Here is a 17,982-nt window from a genome sequence, read left to right as displayed (position 1 = left end):
AGTATACACCATGGTATGTGTGCCCTGTTCTAGTACTCACCATGGGATGTATACACTGTTGTAGTACACACCATGGGATGCATACAGCGTTCTAGTACAAGCCCCATGGGGCACATGCACAGTTCTATTACACACACCATAGGATGCATGTCCTGTTCTAGTACACACCATGGGATGTGTGCACTGTTCTAGTACACACCATAGGACGCATACACTGTTCTATTATTATTACCATTTATTTATATGGCACCACAAGGGTTCCGCAGCACCTGCCAATCCATAGATGAAAAAAAATATGAAAATAGTGATTTACAGTATAAATGCAAATGAGGAAAAGTACATGGTAAACAAAAGACAGTTGAGCATCGGACAATGACGAAATTATAAGAGTGGCAGATATATACTGTATTCTTAGAAAAGCACATGAGGAGAGACAGGGGCTGGCTGGCAAAGTTTAGCCTGGGGGGCATGCACAAAGGACAGGCCCATGAGTGGCAGTCCATCCTCCACCTCGCATCTACATATATACATGCACCGCCTCTCACATACATACAGCACCACTATCATACATACATATACCGGCACTCTCATACATACACCATCACTTTCATACATACATACAATCTCCGGCACTCTCATACATACATACATACTCTGGAACTCTCATACATACATACATACATACACGGCCCTCTCATACATACATACATACATACATACTGTACATACATACTCCGGCACTCTCATATATACATACATACATACTCTGGCACTCATACATACATACATACTCTGGCACTCTCATACATACATACATACATACTCTTGCACTCTCATTCATACATACATACATACTCTGGCACTCATACATACATACTCTGGCACTCATACATACATACATACATACATACTCTGGCACTCTCATTCATACATACATACTCTGGCACTCATACATACATACATACTCTGGCACTCTCATACATACATACATACTCTTGCACTCTCATTCATACATACATACATACTCTGGCACTCATACATACATACTCTGGCACTCATACATACATACATACATACTCTGGCACTCATACATACATACTCTGGCACTCTCATTCATACATACATACTCTGGCACTCTCATTCATACATACATACATACTCTGGCACTCTCATACATACTGTACAAACATACACTGCTGCTCTCATACACACACACACACACACACACACACACTGCTGCTCTTATACATACATACATACATACATACATACACACACTGCTGCTCTCATACATACATACACTGCTGCTCTTATACATACATACATACATACATACACTGCCTCTCTTATATCAATCCAATCATATATACATCGACACACCTCATTCAAATCCATACATATATATAACACCACCATCCTCCCTCCTCAACAATACAACAAAACGGCTCCATACACAATTGCAAACACCAACTACCCCCAGGGCTGCCTCAGTATGCAATAAAGGGCCAAGTCCTTACCGCAGGGCTGGCAGCCTGCTACCTGGTACTCTGCTCCTGGAGTCCTGCACTGTAATACAAGTGACCCGTCCTGCACTGTAATACAAGTGACCCGGGCCGTGCACGCTCTGTAGCAGCCTCCTGCACTAGGCATGTCCTCAGTGCAGGAGGCCGGCGGCCATGTTTCTGGAGACCAGAAACCAGACAGGTCAGCCGTGGCTGCAGCAGCAGCCTCAGAGCAAGCAGGTGGCCCACACACAAAACGATTGAGCGGCCCGGGGGGCACAAATCCATGTACATCGGCCCTGCTACCGTACTAAAAAATAAAACATTTGATAACATTATAAAAGGGAAAAATAAATAGCATAATAGAAGTCTAGCAAATACCACATACAAATCTGCATTTCAGCTGAATTTTCCAATCATTTTATTTTACTGACAACATAATCCATTGTTGCAATTTGCCACAGCAGTGTGCTTGTGCAAGTGTTACATTTACATGTCAATAAAGTTAAATTGTGCCAAAATGTGAGCCAAATACTGTACATCACTGCCAAATTGTTACATTTATCTTGGCAGTATGTCTGTTGAAATTCAAAATAATTATTTGCACAATAACATTATGGGTGACATTCATAGGTGTGCGCACATTGAGTGTTAGGGGTGCACAGGCACCCCCTAATGCTGTGCCCCACCCTTATGAACACCTCTGCTGCTAACAATACCAGCAATACCCTTAACCAAAGACTTTTGCTTTTTAGAACTGTATTCCATTTAAAGAAGTGCCCATCAATCAATTATATGTGTGTTTGCATTGTTAATTGAACTAGACCATTGTCATATCACTAAATACCTGCGTCATCCATATATGTTTATGACTGTATTTGCATGTACTGTTACACAGAGTAATTAGTAGATTACAACTGAAATAAGCAGGAGATTATGGTGTGGCTGAGAGACTTTTTATATTATAGCGAGTGCCAATAGATGATGTAAGACACGCCTGATTGGCGGTGTTAGACACGCCCAATAGGTGGAGCTATGCACACTCCTTTTACTGTGCACCCCCTAATAAGATGTGCTGCGCACGCCTATGGTGACATTTACTAGAATGCCATTTTTAGTAAAGTTCTGAAATCGCACCTTATCGCATTTTTCAAATAGGGAATTTTTTTACAAAATGGACTATTTAATGGGATGCGAATTTGCGGCTGAAAAATGCGATATGGTGCGATTTTTAGGCATGAACATGTGCAAATTTTAGTCATGAATTAATGCACATGTGCAATTTCTGAGCATCAGGATTTCTAAAACCAGCACAAGGCTCAAGGGCCGGTCCTGGTTCTCAAAATACAAGGAGTAAATTAGTAGGGGTCCCCCGTATTTTGGCAACCAGCACTGGGCCCAAACAGCCAACAGGGTAATGCCACAGCCGTGAAAAACTTTTTATGCAAGTTCCTCCGGCCAAAGCATTCATAAGCCTGGGCAGGTACCCTGGAGGAGTGGGGAACCCCCCCCCCCCAATAAAGGGGTCCGCCCTCCAGAGTTACCCCTACCCAGGCTGAAGCCTGGGGCTGTTCCTGGTGCCCCTGGGGCGGTGGGCACTGGGCTGGTAAATGTTTAATATTAGATTAAACTATTGTGTAATGTTGTGGAACTACAAGTCCCAGCAAGCCTGCACCACATGCAGGAACTTGGAGAAGTCCCAGCATGCGGGGCACTAAAGGGCCTGTTGGGTCTTTTACTGTAGTTCCACAATATGACAAATAATAAAATAACACACACACACACACACACACACACACACACAAACAGTATGGGTGAAATTTAACAGGATGAGAGAATCAGAAAGTGAGAGATCTGGTAAGAAATCTCCAGGGGCGAAATGTAATAGGGTGCGATTTTTAGACTTTTGCGATTTTTGGTCAAAATTGACCAAAATCGCATTTTTTCTAAAAATCGCACATGTAATAGGATGCGAGTCGCGGTAAAAATCGCATTTTTTACCGCGAAATCGCACATTTTAAAGATGCGATTTTCAGGCACACTGAAAATCGCATCCAGATGTTTTCCCATAGTAAACTATAGAACTCGCATATGTAATAGGATGCGAGTTCTAAAGTCGCATATGGGAGCTTCGAAAAAATCGCAAAAAAAAATAGACCAGCTTCTGACTGGCGAGTTAGGCAGAAACATGCACAGATCATTGAGATCTGTGCATGCTTCTGCTGTAAAAAAAATAGTTAAAAAAGAAATTTAAATAAAAAACTGGCGTGCGGTCCCCCTCCTAAGCATTACCAGCCCCGGGCTCAAAAAGCCGGTGCTGGTATCATAAAATCAGAGGGACAAACAAATAGGGGTCCCCTTGATTTAATGAAACCAGCACCAGGCTCAAGGTCCGGCGCTGGTTCCCAAAATACGGGGGACAAAATGACTAGGGGTCCCCCGTATTTAAAGAACCAGCACCGGACCCAAACAGCCAGCAGGGTAATGCCACAGCCGGGGGGAGACTTTTTATACAAGTCCCCCCGGCCAAAGCATTCAGCCCTGTGGCTGGTCAGCATGGGCAGGGGTCCTGGGGAAGTGGGGACCCCCCCAAAGAAGGGTTCCCCCCCCCCTCCAGAACTTACCTGCCCATGCTGAAGCCCGGGGCTGTCCTCCATGCCCCTTGGCTGTGGGCATGGAGCTGATTTTGTGTAAAATCAAGTTAAATCTATTGTTTTTAACAGTGGTACTACAAGTGCCAGCAAGCCTCCCCTGCAAGCTGGGACTTGGAGAACCACAAGTCCCATCCTGCAGGGCATTAAAGGGCCCGCTGTAACTTGTAGTTCTACTGTTAAAAAAATAGTACACAAAACACACACTGACACACATTTTAAATAAAAGTTTAATACACACATCACACACACACTCATACTTACCTATCTTTATCCCGTCGGTAGGTCGCTGGCTCTGGTGTCGGCGGCTCCGTGTCGGCGGCTCCGTGTCGGCGGCTCCGGGCTCGGCGTCCTGTCCGACGATAATCCATGTTGGACCTGTGGAAGTAAATCCTACTCACCAGGTCCACCATGGATGGTCTTCTGTCTTCTCTTCTCTCTTCTCTCTTCTTCTTTATCTTCAAGCTCTTGCGGCTCCGGCAGCTCCATTCGGCAATATGATTAAAGGCGCTGGAGATGTTTGATCTTCAGCGCCTAACATCAGAATGATTCTATTGGCTGCTCAGCAGCCAATGAGAAGCGCCGCTGGGAGCAGCCAATAGAATCATTCTAAGCACCGGCGTTGAAGAGGCAACATGTCTCCGCAGAGATGTTGCCTCTTCAACGCCGGTGCTTAGAATGATTCTATTGGCTGCTCCCAGCGGCGCTTCTCATTGGCTGCTAAACAGCCAATAGAATCATTCTGATGTTAGGCGCTGAAGATCAAACATCTCCAGCGCCTTTAATCATATTGCCGAATGGAGCTGCCGGAGCCGCAAGAGCTTGAAGATAAAGAAGAAGAGAGAAGAGAAGACAGAAGACCATCCATGGTGGACCTGGTGAGTAGGATTTACTTCCACAGGTCCAACATGGATTATCGTCGGACAGGACGCCGAGCCCGGAGCCGCCGACACGGAGCCGCCGACACAGAGCCGCCGACACCAGAGCCAGCGACCTACCGACGGGATAAAGATAGGTAAGTATGAGTGTGTGTGTGATGTGTGTATTAAACTTTTATTTAAAATGTGTGTCAGTGTGTGTTTTGTGTACTATTTTTTTAACAGTAGAACTACAAGTTACAGCGGGCCCTTTAATGCCCTGCAGGATGGGACTTGTGGTTCTCCAAGTCCCAGCTTGCAGGGGAGGCTTGCTGGCACTTGTAGTACCACTGTTAAAAACAATAGATTTAACTTGATTTTACACAAAATCAGCTCCATGCCCACAGCCCAGGGGCATGGAGGACAGCCCCGGGCTTCAGCATGGGCAGGTAAGTTCTGGAGGGGGGGGGGGAACCCTTCTTTGGGGGGGTCCCCACTTCCCCAGGACCCCTGCCCATGCTGACCAGCCACAGGGCTGAATGCTTTGGCCGGGGGGACTTGTATAAAAAGTCTCCCCCCGGCTGTGGCATTACCCTGCTGGCTGTTTGGGTCCGGTGCTGGTTCTTTAAATACGGGGGACCCCTAGTCATTTTGTCCCCCCGTATTTTGGGAACCAGCGCCGGACCTTGAGCCTGGTGCTGGTTTCATTAAATCAAGGGGACCCCTATTTGTTTGTCCCTCTGATTTTATGATACCAGCACCGGCTTTTTGAGCCCGGGGCTGGTTATGATCGGGAGGGGGACCCCACGCCGTTTTTTTTTTCAATCGCACATTTGAAAATGCGCACATTTTCATGACTGAAAATGCACACATTTTCATTACTAAAACTCGCCAGAAATCGCACCACATCGCACTTTTTTACCGTGAATTCGCATCTCATTACATATGCGAATTTGCGGCAAAAAATGCGATTTGAAAAGGTGCGATTTTGTGCGATATGGTGCGATTTTTGGACTAGTCCAAAAATCGCACCCTATTACATTTCGCCCCAGGTTTTTTTTAAAGCGGCAACCATTTACACTTCAAAATCAAACTGGATTGTCCCCCTATAACCTTGACACTCCAGATGTTTTTAAAGTACACATCCTAGCATGATCTGCTTCAGTTTTGCTATTTTGGCCATGCTAAATCTGATGCAGGGCATGCTGGGATGTATAGTTCAACAACAGCTGGAGTGTCAAGGTTAGCCATCAAGGCCCTATAACTTTATTACATACTACATGCATTCACATATACATTACGTATTGATTCCCACGTACTGTCCTCTTGCCACATAACCGCCTGTCCTCTTGTCAATGTAGAATCCAAACGAGTACCTGTTGAGTGAAATTATACTCACTAAGGGCGGGATGTATTAATATACATCGCCGCCCTTCGCATGGCAGCCGCCACGATGCTGCCACATATGTACTAACATATGCGGCTAGCATCGGGTTGCGGTGACGGAGACCCCCGCGATACCTGTGATGTGGTCTGCGGGGGTCTTCGTCACATCCCGGCGGCTGCCAGTGTCCCCCTGCGTCTCCTCCTCCCCCTGCAGCCGGATGTCCTGCTGGCTGTGACACCTGCTGAGGGAGGAGGAGATCAGGAGGACGGGAGGGGGGGGGGGGGGGCGGCAGGCGGCGATAGAAGCCCATAGGCTTCTATAGGGTATCGCCACCCTCTGGGTGGTGAGACCCTGCCAAGCTAAAACGGGGCGGACGGGTGATGGTAAATAGGAAAATGCGGTAAAACCCCCGTTTTACTGCATTTTCCCTTTAGTAGATCCCGCCCTACATGCCTAATCGCATCGATGGATGTCTTCTCCGCCTAGTACTACCCCTGTGAGAGAAGTTTGAATGATTGTTTACATTCACGGCTCCTCCAGGGTCCCTGCCTGGGCTGATGAATGTTTTGGCTGGGGGAACTTGCATAAAAAGTTTCCCCCAGCTATGGCATTACACTGTTGGCTGTTTGGGCCCAGTGTTGGTTGCCAAAAAACGGGGACCCCTACTCATTTTGGCCCCCTATTTTGGGAACCAGGACCGGCTCTTGAGTCTGGTGCTGGTTTTAGAAATCCTGGGGAACCTCTATAATTTTCCCCATGAATTTCTATTACCAGGAACTGGGCTGGTTATGCTCAGGAGAGGGGAACCCCACGCCATTTTTTAAACATACTTACAGGGGTCCTCCGGCATAGATCGCATCCTCGTCTGTCCATGTAGGCAACCACGGACTTGGCAAAATAAAAAAACCAACCAACGCGACACCCACGGACTAAGAAGAGAGCTGCAAGATGTGTTTGTTTACACCCTGCACCTACTCCTTCCTAATACTGCAATTAGCCGCCTAGGAGCACCTAGTGGCTAATCGGGAGAAAATAGGGCAGGCGGCTCATATCATGTGATGTCAGCCACCCAACCCCGGCACACCTCCTCCCATGGAAATGCCCAACGTTCACCCAGGCCTGCCGCCCCATGCCCCCCACCTGCACTTCCCTGTACGAACGGCCCAGGGACCTTGTAAATCACCATAGTCGTTTGCACAGTGGACTTGCACATGCCAATAAAAGACCGTGCGTATGCATCAACTATCGAGGCCCCGTCTGAATGGATCAGAATGACCCCCACAGTGTGTTGTGCTTAATATTTATAAAATGTATATATAAAATTGTCAATATTTAACTCAGAAACCAGGACTATATGTAAACAATAACATGGGCAAACTCAGGAATCTCATGGGGGTTTCCATACATATACAGATGGAGCCACTGTCATCTATCCCTATAATAGGATTAAGTGAGTAATTGGATTACTGTATTGTTCTATGTATTGTATTGCAGCTGAGAACAATAGGATAGCCATGGCTAGCCATGCTGAGCCATGGCCGAAGGAAGATAGATGAGATGGGCTCCTACTGTATGTACGTATGGTGTGTGTGTACACACACACACAACATGCGTACATACTGTATATGCTTACATACAGAGTATTCATACACAGTGCAAGCACAGACACATACATAGCATACATTCACACACATAGCATACACACATAACATTGATATACACAAACATACATAGCATACATACACACAGCATTTACACACAACCACACTTATACACAGCATACAAGCACACATACAGCACATACATACAGCATATACACACAAACATACACCCCACTTGCTCCCTCAAAAAGCAACAGAGTGTACCTTCTCAGCTGCTGGGGCTAGTCCTCGTCTCCCACGGCAAGCTCTCCAACTCGGGTGTGCTATAACGCCCCAACAGTTGGAATTCCAACATTCAGAACACCGACATCAGAATCCTGACTGCTGGTACTCCGACAGGGGGGTGAGCACATTGAAGCCCGTTCGCTGACCCCGACAGGTTCTATTCTCCCTCTATGGGGGATGTAGATCTCCACGAGGGAGAATAGCCCCTGTAAGTCGGGTTCCTGACTGTCGGTCATTTAACAGTCAGGATTCCGTAGTTGGTATATTGACCATCGAAATCCTGCCTTTCGGGAGGTCATCCAGCACCCCTCCAACTCTCACAGCCACATGTAGCGCAGCCTGAGAGGATCTGCATACTAACTACCCCTACCTGAAACCAGCCAGTATGCTGGAGAGGCTGTTTAGTATTTAAGCTGGGCCGATGGATTGGCACGCACGGGGGAGTGTTCTAGGTACTTGGAACCCCGCTGCGTGCGCATATGAATTGGCACCAACATCCAAAACACTAATTCTTATTGTAGACAACAATAACTTGTGGCTTGAACATTATTTAAGCCCCAGTGGCTACTGACCAAAATGCAAATAATGAAGCATCCCTTTATACATTTGTCCCCTTATTACTGTACATGAAATAGGTTATTCAGAAATATTTTCCATTTAATAGCCATAAGTGTCTATTTTTTAGATCTACAGTATACTATGATACATTTATCACTAATAACAGACACAGCTGGCTCTACCATGAAGCAGCTTACACCAGCATTGATAACACCACTTGTATAACCATTATTTTGTCTGAGTTTTAAACTGGAGCAGTTTAGATTCAATGTCCACAGATTATTGAGTTATCCGGTGTTCACAGTCAGTATGCTCAGGATTTTCTTGTAAATAATTCTGTTTTAATTATTTCCTTAAACCAGGGGTTCCCAATCTTTTTTGAATCACGGCACCTTAGAGTACAAGAGTTTTTTCACGGCGCCCCTAGGCCCCAAAAAAGTTGAAAAACGTCAATCAAATTAAGTGAATTGTGTTTATATGTGATCCTTAGGTTCAGTTATATTGTAAAGGGTTGCTTGTACACATATTTTATGATTGGAAGTCACCAGAACTGGTTTTGTCCATAAATAATTTTTACCCGAGGCACCCCTGCAAGTGTCCCAAGGCACCCCAGGGAGCCACGGCACACAGTTTGGGAACCACTGCCTTAGACACTAAAGGCATGTACACCTAGAAATTGGAAAACTGGTAAAAGGATTGATGAGACTGTGGCCATGATTCTGGTTGACTCACAAAACAGTGGTATTTTACTGCTTTGCGAGACAATCAATGCTGCCTGCGTACAAATGCCCTCCCCCCGCTTTCCGCCGAATATCCTTGCAGGCCTACAAATGGATGTTTTGCATAAACATCCATTCGCAGGCTTGTGTGGGTGTCCGAAATCATTTGATGGTCAGCGATTTTTAAGCGATTACTAATCCAAGTCATTCTCTTGTGACTTAGATTAGCAGGGTGGGCAGCTGACATCTGGTAATGTCAGCTGCCTACACACAGAAGGCAGGAAGCTGCCCCCATTCGCATGGGGACGCCCAGCGTTTTCCTGGGCGGACCCAGGAAACACAGGGTGTTCGCATGCAAGTCTCCGAGTGCGCCCGCAAAAAAGACCTGCACATGCGCATATTTGTTTATTATGTGCACGCACAGATCTTTGACATCGGCCCACCAGAATCTGGCCATGTATTTTGTCCTTACCCTTGATTTAACAAGAGGGCCTTCAGAAAGCCATCGTAAAGCTTCCCTGCAGCACAGAGTACTATGTACATGTCTAAATGGTTTTGAAAACACGTTAAATGATTTACTAACCCTGTATGTACAGTACAAGCCTATATAAATCAACATGGATACACATACACAATGTAAAAATAAAAACATGTGTACAACATAGGAAAGCCAATGCAGAACACCTGTTTATTTTTTATGTTTATTATCACATCGGCAAACCTGTTATGGTTTGCTCTCAAGCTCTCATTTAATTGAAACATTGGCCAATCATACGGCTATCAACAGCATGGAAACAATGTCCTTGTAATTATACAAGAACAAACTGTGTCAGACTCAATCACATCATCTGCTCCCTGAGTTCTAGCTGACTTCCCAACAGAGCTCAGTGCAAATTCCTACATTAAAACACCGGTATCATTTCTTGTGTTTATCACAAACACATAGTTTTTCTTTTTGCAAAATTGAGTTTAATAAAAATAAAAAATTCCATAAAACCTATGGCTTACACTACAATCATTCTACGGATTTAGAAATTAGCAATAAAAATACATAAGAAAATGCAATGAAGATATTGCATATAGGAAACACATGCTCTAAAAACCCATTTAATAAAGGTTCTCTGTGTATACACCAATTCTACAATATTTACTTTCTTTAAATGAATACAGTTGGTGAAAAAATAATGGGAAAAAAAATTATAAAACATCACATCACAAATCAAGTACAGTGGTTCGCAATAGAACAGTACATACATAAAAGCAAGTCTATGTCTACATTGATCCACAGCATTACAAATTATTGTTTATCTTTACATTCCCCAAATACTGTAAAAAGAGTTGGACCAGGTGGATGGGGAAGGCCTCTTGCCGCTAATAGCGAATAACAACTTCCTATAACCTATGGTGACACTCTGGACTACCTGAATAATCCCCCAAATTGTCAATTTTGCAGTGAAAGGAAAATAGTTTAATAAATGCTCACCAGCGTAGCTTCAAACCTGTAACCAGGAGGTGCAGAGCCATGGACATGTCCAGAAGCAGAGAAAGAGATCTGCTTTCTGGTGTACGATACCAATGACGCTCACTCCTAATGGACATAACCTCCAAATGTTGTCTGTGCTGTGAGTAATATGATCTATAAAATATGTTCAAGAACATTTCGTATGAGTGGTCTATAGACAACTGCAACTGTCCATAGTGCATGGATATTGCTTTCCTGATATCTGGTGGAGACCTCAACAGACAATCAAGGTTATTGGATCAATCTGCCTCTGAAAGCAAAGCAATCATTGTTCTAGGACAATATTCCAATGGGTATTGTTAAAGTATCAGGAAATGTTGTTTGTGTCATGTACATGCTAAAAAAAAAAAATTGGGATGTCGTATCAACCAAAGAAACTGATTGAATTTTTTTCAGATATTTGATTCCCCCCCCTGACCAACCCACCCCCCCCCCCCTCCCCGATGTCCACGACGGCCTTCAGGGTCTTCTTTGACGCCTTTAGCGGTCCCAAGAGTGTATTGCGCGGGTGCGCCGGTCGCGTCATTGGTGCGCCTGCATACTCACTCAATGCACCACTGGGACCGCTGAAGATCCTGAAGGCCGCCGTGGATGCCGAGGACCCCGTAAATTTTTTTTTTCCAAAAACCTTAAAATTCCCTTATCCAAAATGCTTGTGGTACCAAGCATTTCGTATAAGGGATACTCAACCTGTACTATGATCTATTAAAATCAAGATAAAAACAAAGTACTATATGTGCAGCCCTGTATTTTTCCATAGTAAAGGTAATTTTGGGTAAAGTACAAAAGGTGATGTCAGACACTTTAACATTCCACCCCAATCCACTTTCTGGTAAAGGCCACCTGAATACAGGTACTTCCAATCCTTCCCCACTGCTCTCTTGAGGCCTTATTCTAGGCCAGATGCTGCTCTGTCTGTGTCTACGTCTGTTACTGGCCTGGCATATGTAACTTTATGCTGTACACGCACTTCAGCAGTGTACATCCGCGCATCTGCCAGTACTGAGGTGTCTACTTTCGCATCCTCAGATACCGAAATACCGCTTGGTGCATCTAAAAAGGCTGCCGCCGATCACACCATGGAACTTGTATCATCGAACCCCATGCTAGTTGCATATTCTCAGCCAGTGTATGGCCTTTGATGAAAATGAATGTGCATACGTATAAGCATTTATGCAATATGCCCACTACTCTTCCATAACTTCGAACCATCTCTTTATATAAAGAGAGAGAGAGTGAGAGAGACAGCAAGAGAGAGAGTGAGAGAGAGAGATGTGTTCTCATACATCCTTGCTGCAGTCACGCCAAGCAACCTCTCTCGGTGCACTATGTTGTCTGAATTTTTTTGCCAAAATTTCATCTTGGACGCAATGTGATGAGTTTAGAACACAACTGAAGACTATGCTGATATACACTATGTGACAATTGTATATCTGTGTGCAACAAGACTGAACATAACTAAAAAAACAGTAGACAATACAGATCAATTGGTACAGTAGTATAAGAATAATATTCACTATTACAGATATCTGAATATGGACAAGCTAAATCATCTGTTCAGGCGGAATATAGGAACACTGTAACTTAGCTCAGAGAGGTGGAGCACTATTATAAATATAGATGATGTGATAGATCATCGCCTCTACAGTGTCTCATTTAAAGATCCATCAAGACAATGTTGCCCCAGACAACCAGCTCCTACTGACATCTCAGTCACATAAAGAAGCTATCAAAAGTAGACTAGGATGAACTGAATAATAAATAACATTCTGCATAGATGTTGGACATGCATCGACTTACGAGGTAATAGAATGTATATTTGTGAATAAATGCCACATTCCAATATCTATCTATCTATCTATCTATCTATCTATCTATCTATCTATCTATATATATATATATATATAGACACACACACACACTGCATATACTGTACATAAACTGAGATAAAATGCAGTGACAGCATGTAATAATAATACCTCCAGGATCCTGCATGCTTTCAAGATTATGTAAATGCTGCTCTTGGTCATCATGCCATGAACACAATTCTGTTTATGAAGTGCTTTACAGCATTTGAATACATTAACCTCGAAAGCCATCACCAGAGGTAAAAAGGTCAGCCAATTTCCTCTATAGTGCACAATGTATAGCAACATCATACAAGCTGACAAAATGTGCAGATTTCTATGTTTGCATTTATTCTATCTACGTTTATTTCACAATGTTGACATAATGTAATCCTTATGTAGTGTCATTTCATAAATACTTAATAAATAACCTAAAATACAATACAGAGCAATTAAAAAAAAATCTTCTAGTCATTTTTCTCAAACTGAATAGCATCTAACATAACATAGGTATAACTGCCTAGATTTATTGGTGCCTGATGAGGTTTTGCACAATCTCTCCATCCTTCTCCCCCTTGGTATATCTAGGTCATAGTGTCAGAATTTCAGCAGGACCACACAGTATAGTTTTCATCATGTCATACTGTAAACATTGAACAAAGCATTTTTACCACATATCAGCATTGTATTATACTTTGAATAGAATATATTTGAAATGCATGTTTTTTTAAATATATATTACTGAAATGACAAAAGTGATACATTTTGTTTCTCTTGAACATAAATGAACAATTATAGAAACCTCATTCTCTTTCCTCTGCCAGGAAAATGTGTGCATTTGAGCAAGAGACCCTCAAACTGAGCTTGACGTGCTACTGAACCAGGATTGCAGGGCATCTTTTTCCCTCCTGGCTAATTTACATTTATATATATACATACAGCCATTGCCTGTCTCTTAAGCTGCCAGTCTCCCAAGTTTTCTATAAATGTGTGTACTCCTGCACCTAAGCTCTATGGCACTGGTTGCATTAACATAGAAACACTTTGATTGAACCACTCTGCACAAAAAATGGCAAGAGACTGGAAAAGCTCCTGCATGTTTATGTTCTCATTAATCAGCACACAAAAGAGCCATCTAGATGTCTCTATTCTGAGCGCTGAGAGACAGGCAGTAACTGGTCCAGTGTGTTCTCCGCATTCCAGCAAGGAAGCCAGGTGTATAAGACTACAACTACTGTACATCCAAACAAGTCATGTCAATGAAAGAGGTAAATTTGGACTTGACATAACATAGACATTTTAGTTTTGTTAATCCAAAAGGTATGATGCCAACAGATTCCATTGCGCACTAAAGATAATGGATAAACTATTGCGTTGATCATTAATGCCAGAAACACATAAATAGGACAAATGATATGATTTTAAACTGTCTTACAATGTATGATTCCTTTACTGACTTTCACCAGAACAATTAAAATCGTCCATTTAATTGAGCCTAATTCCTATTCGTTATTAACCACTCGTTTCATAAATACCTTTTTGCAATTTGCATGTTGTATGCTACATTATATGCCACAGGCTCTGCATGCAAATGAGAAAGATACGGACTCAGCTACTTTAAAAGAAAAAATGGCTCCTGTTACTGTAGCTTCAAGTAGACGAATGATAAGGAAACTTTTCCAATATTTAGCTTTAAGCATATTTTCAAATCTTGTTTTGATATGCTAAAGTACCCATTGGGGATATTGTAGGGATGACACTTCCAATTTAACCAGGGTAATCTTCAGAGGGGGGGGCAGTCAAAGATGAAATCACAAATAGAAACAGTAAGCGAGACATTTCCTGCCCACCATATGATTTCTGAGGGATTCTGGGTGCTACCATAAGGGAAGATGATCTGCAAAGTTAGCATGACTAGCTAGCATGATGAACATATATGTACAGTAGCTCACATTGGCCCTTATTCTGATTGAGTCGGTCGGCTGCATGTGCGGTCGGACGGCCGATGTTTGGTGTTTGCACATGTGCAGAGGCATTTCTGCGCATGTGCGAACGCTTTGCACGTCCGAACACGGCGTGAGTTCTGTGCAGAAAACGAATGGTTGGAACCACCCGAGCAGGAGGTGGAGAGGGGCGTGAAGGGATGTTTGGGCTCATTACCATATGTGTACACCCCACGTTTCATGGGCGTTCCCATGAAAACGCTGGGTGTACATATGGTAATCCGGCCGTGACGCACGTGTGGGGGGCGGACATCTGACATAGCCGAGTGTCAGCTGCCCGCCCAGATCCCTGCTTTCATACGGAAAAATGTCCGAGTGATCTGGAGCACTCGGTTCTGCCTGAGCACTCGGTCTATCATTTGATGGTCGGCGACTATCAAAGAATGGGGGAGGTTCCCACATATGGGGGAGGTGTTTTCGTGAAACATCCACTCGCGGTCCATTCGCTCTGCGTCTTGCCGCAGTTGGACGGTGTGAGCGATCCGTTCGGTAGGCGGGGCTAAGAACACTTGGTGCCTGTCCGATTCAACTTGAATAAGGGCCATAGTACAAAGTATGCAGCTTATCAATGTCACAGCATACCAAAGCCAACTTCTCATAAGTAAATAATAGTATTATGTCATATTAAAAAAGTTAGCAATACCTCACTGTCTATTCACATTCATTTAATCCTACAATAAACTGATTTAGCAAATGTCTAACAAATGAAGTAACATGAATAATCTACCCTGGCACCTCCTAATGTATGTTAGCAGAAGACAATACTACAAAGCCCAACAGAAGTATCTATTGCACCATAATTAACCCCCTCTGTGAGTGCTGGTTACCTTGGTCAGCTGTGCTATCTTCTTGCTCATTTTAAGGTGCAGCTCTGCAGTATACTCCATGCTCAAACCAGCTTGATGTGCCATCACACCGGGAGATGAGGGCACAAACTTGGCAGCACTGGTAGAAGCCCCTCCACCGTAGTAATGCTGTTGCTGCTGCCAGCTCATTCCTGTCGCCATCTTCACGGCTTCAGATTCCCCTCACCTCCCCCTAAAAACAGTGAGGGAGGGTGAGAAATTGATGATACACCAGAGACAATGAAGCCACAATGGGATATGAATTAAGAAAGAGCAATGTGCTGATATGCAGCCTGAGGGATGTCACTGTACAGAGTGACTGAGGTAAGCACGGCTCAATCCCCCTCCCACCTCTGTGTGTGTGTGTGGATATCATAGGCACAGTGAGCACATATATCCAATAAAAGACCAGGAAAAGGATAAGGGGATGTGCACGAGGAGAGTGATGTCTGCTTGCATTTGCAAACTACAGAATATACTGTATGCACTGTATAGGAGTACATTTGTAGATCAATCTGTATAATACTTTTAACAATTTCCAGACTCTGCAGGAAGTAGAAATACACAGAAATACATATTTATTCACATACATACATATTTATACAAATACATAAAGTGTAAACCCCACAGCCTATTTCAAACTGACACATGTAAACCAATCTGTGGGACATGCTGCTATGAAGAGCTTATCCGTAAGTTAAGGACCCCTTTTCCTGATAGGAGAAGATGGTGAAATAATTGTGGGAATGATAATCCATTAACAGTACAGGTGACAGTATAGCGTTACCATATAACTGGACCAACTGAGGACTCTGTGAATACAATAGGCAAAACAGATGACATTTTATACTGCTTTCGACGCCGATTTCCAAACATTATTTTACAAGTAATGCCATGACATCGGCATACAAACTGTAGCAACATTGCCGTAACTATAAATTATGCTCCCCCCTGCCAAAAAGTTTGTGGTGCACCCCCCCCCTCCAGACTCCTCTCCAGCATGTGACGTGATGACGTCACGCGCATAATGGAGAAGCTGAAGCAGGAGAGAGGAAGAGAGACCAGCACACACTACTGCTTCCCTTGGCTCTGATGCATCCCAGGCCACCCTAGCACGCCCATCAGCCCGCCCATCCTGTACACAGTAGCCAATAGCCGGCTGTGTGTACAGTCAATTGAATCAGTGGGGGAATTTGACATCTCTGCCATGGCCCCACCCGCCCTGCGGCTGACTCGACTCCAGTGCTCAGTCAGTGGGCAGCGGCAGGCAGCAGCATGTCAGTGCGAAGAGCGGGTGCTGGCGCCCACACAGACCCTGCTGCTGCTGCTTGCTCCCCTAAGCGGCTGCTGGGGCTGCCTTACAGTAGTTATGCCACTGTGTAGCAACGTTACCATTCTGTGAAATCTTAGAAACCAGTATGTTACTGTTTCCAACACTGTCCTGTTTCTCAAATGGACTACTCCCCAAACGGAAACTAATGAAATGGAGTCCTGTCTTATGCAAAAAAAAAACACAATTTGGCAGACTGTAAAAGACCATGTGCCTCTCTGCTCAGCATAGTGCCCATAAAAATGTGCTCTATTCACCACTTTATATAGGGACTAAGTAAAAACCGGACCTGGACAAGACCCCGGAATACCAGACAGGACATCAAACTCTGCATTCCGGAGCTTGTAGAGCTTATTCAGGGGGGTGTCCTGTCCAGGAGGGTCCCTGTGATAGCTCTCACCAGGGACATGGGGAAGGGGAGATTACAGAGTCCCCATGTGTTCCAGACCGTTCCGGTTTTTATTACATCCCTGGACAATGCAGGGAGGCTGTGTTCTCCCCCTTCTCCTCTCCCTGGTGACAGGTGCCAGAGCAGCCCCACCGGGCGGGACACCCCTGGCAATGCACTCTCCCGGATCGGACACTATAAGCTCCAGAATGACAGATATTGATGAATGGAGCCTATCTGGTCTGGCGTTCCGGAGTCCTGTCCGGTCCGGTTTTTACCCATACCCCGTTATATAACCTTACACGACACAGTGAACAAGACTGCTCTGATTTGGCACACTACTGCACCTATGGCCTGAATCAGAGATGTACGATATACAACGATATTTACACAGCTCAGCGTCCGACTTCACATTCCATCGCGGCCATACTGCACATGCTCCAAGGTACCTTTGCAATTTAATTTACAGTCCGGAACCACATACAAA

General features: G+C 44.2%; 1 protein-coding gene and 1 long non-coding RNA gene across 7 annotated transcripts in view; one reads left to right on the top strand and one right to left on the bottom strand.

The window, feature by feature from the left end:
* The window catches only part of FAM184A (family with sequence similarity 184 member A), a 211,401-nt gene that overhangs the window by 191,260 nt on the left and 2,159 nt on the right, over nucleotides 1-17,982 (bottom strand). For all 5 annotated transcript variants that reach the window (XM_083176804.1, XM_083176800.1, XM_083176802.1 and 2 more), the window contains exon 2: nucleotides 15,760-15,970. In XM_083176804.1, the coding sequence (XP_083032930.1) occupies nucleotides 15,760-15,939 (180 nt within the window). In that variant the 5' untranslated portion in view covers nucleotides 15,940-15,970. The remainder of the gene's footprint in view (nucleotides 1-15,759; nucleotides 15,971-17,982) is intronic.
* Nucleotides 15,761-17,982, top strand: part of LOC146063901 (uncharacterized) — a 165,165-nt gene continuing 162,943 nt past the window's right edge. For both annotated transcript variants that reach the window (XR_014471705.1, XR_014471706.1), the window contains exon 1: nucleotides 15,761-16,101. This is a non-coding gene — a long non-coding RNA (uncharacterized LOC146063901). The remainder of the gene's footprint in view (nucleotides 16,102-17,982) is intronic.

Source organism: Crinia signifera, chromosome 3, assembly GCF_055691185.1.
Source record: "Crinia signifera chromosome 3, ASM5569118v1, whole genome shotgun sequence".
In the NCBI taxonomy this organism is placed as follows: domain Eukaryota; kingdom Metazoa; phylum Chordata; class Amphibia; order Anura; family Myobatrachidae; genus Crinia; species Crinia signifera.
This window is presented reverse-complemented; position numbering and strand designations above follow the sequence as displayed.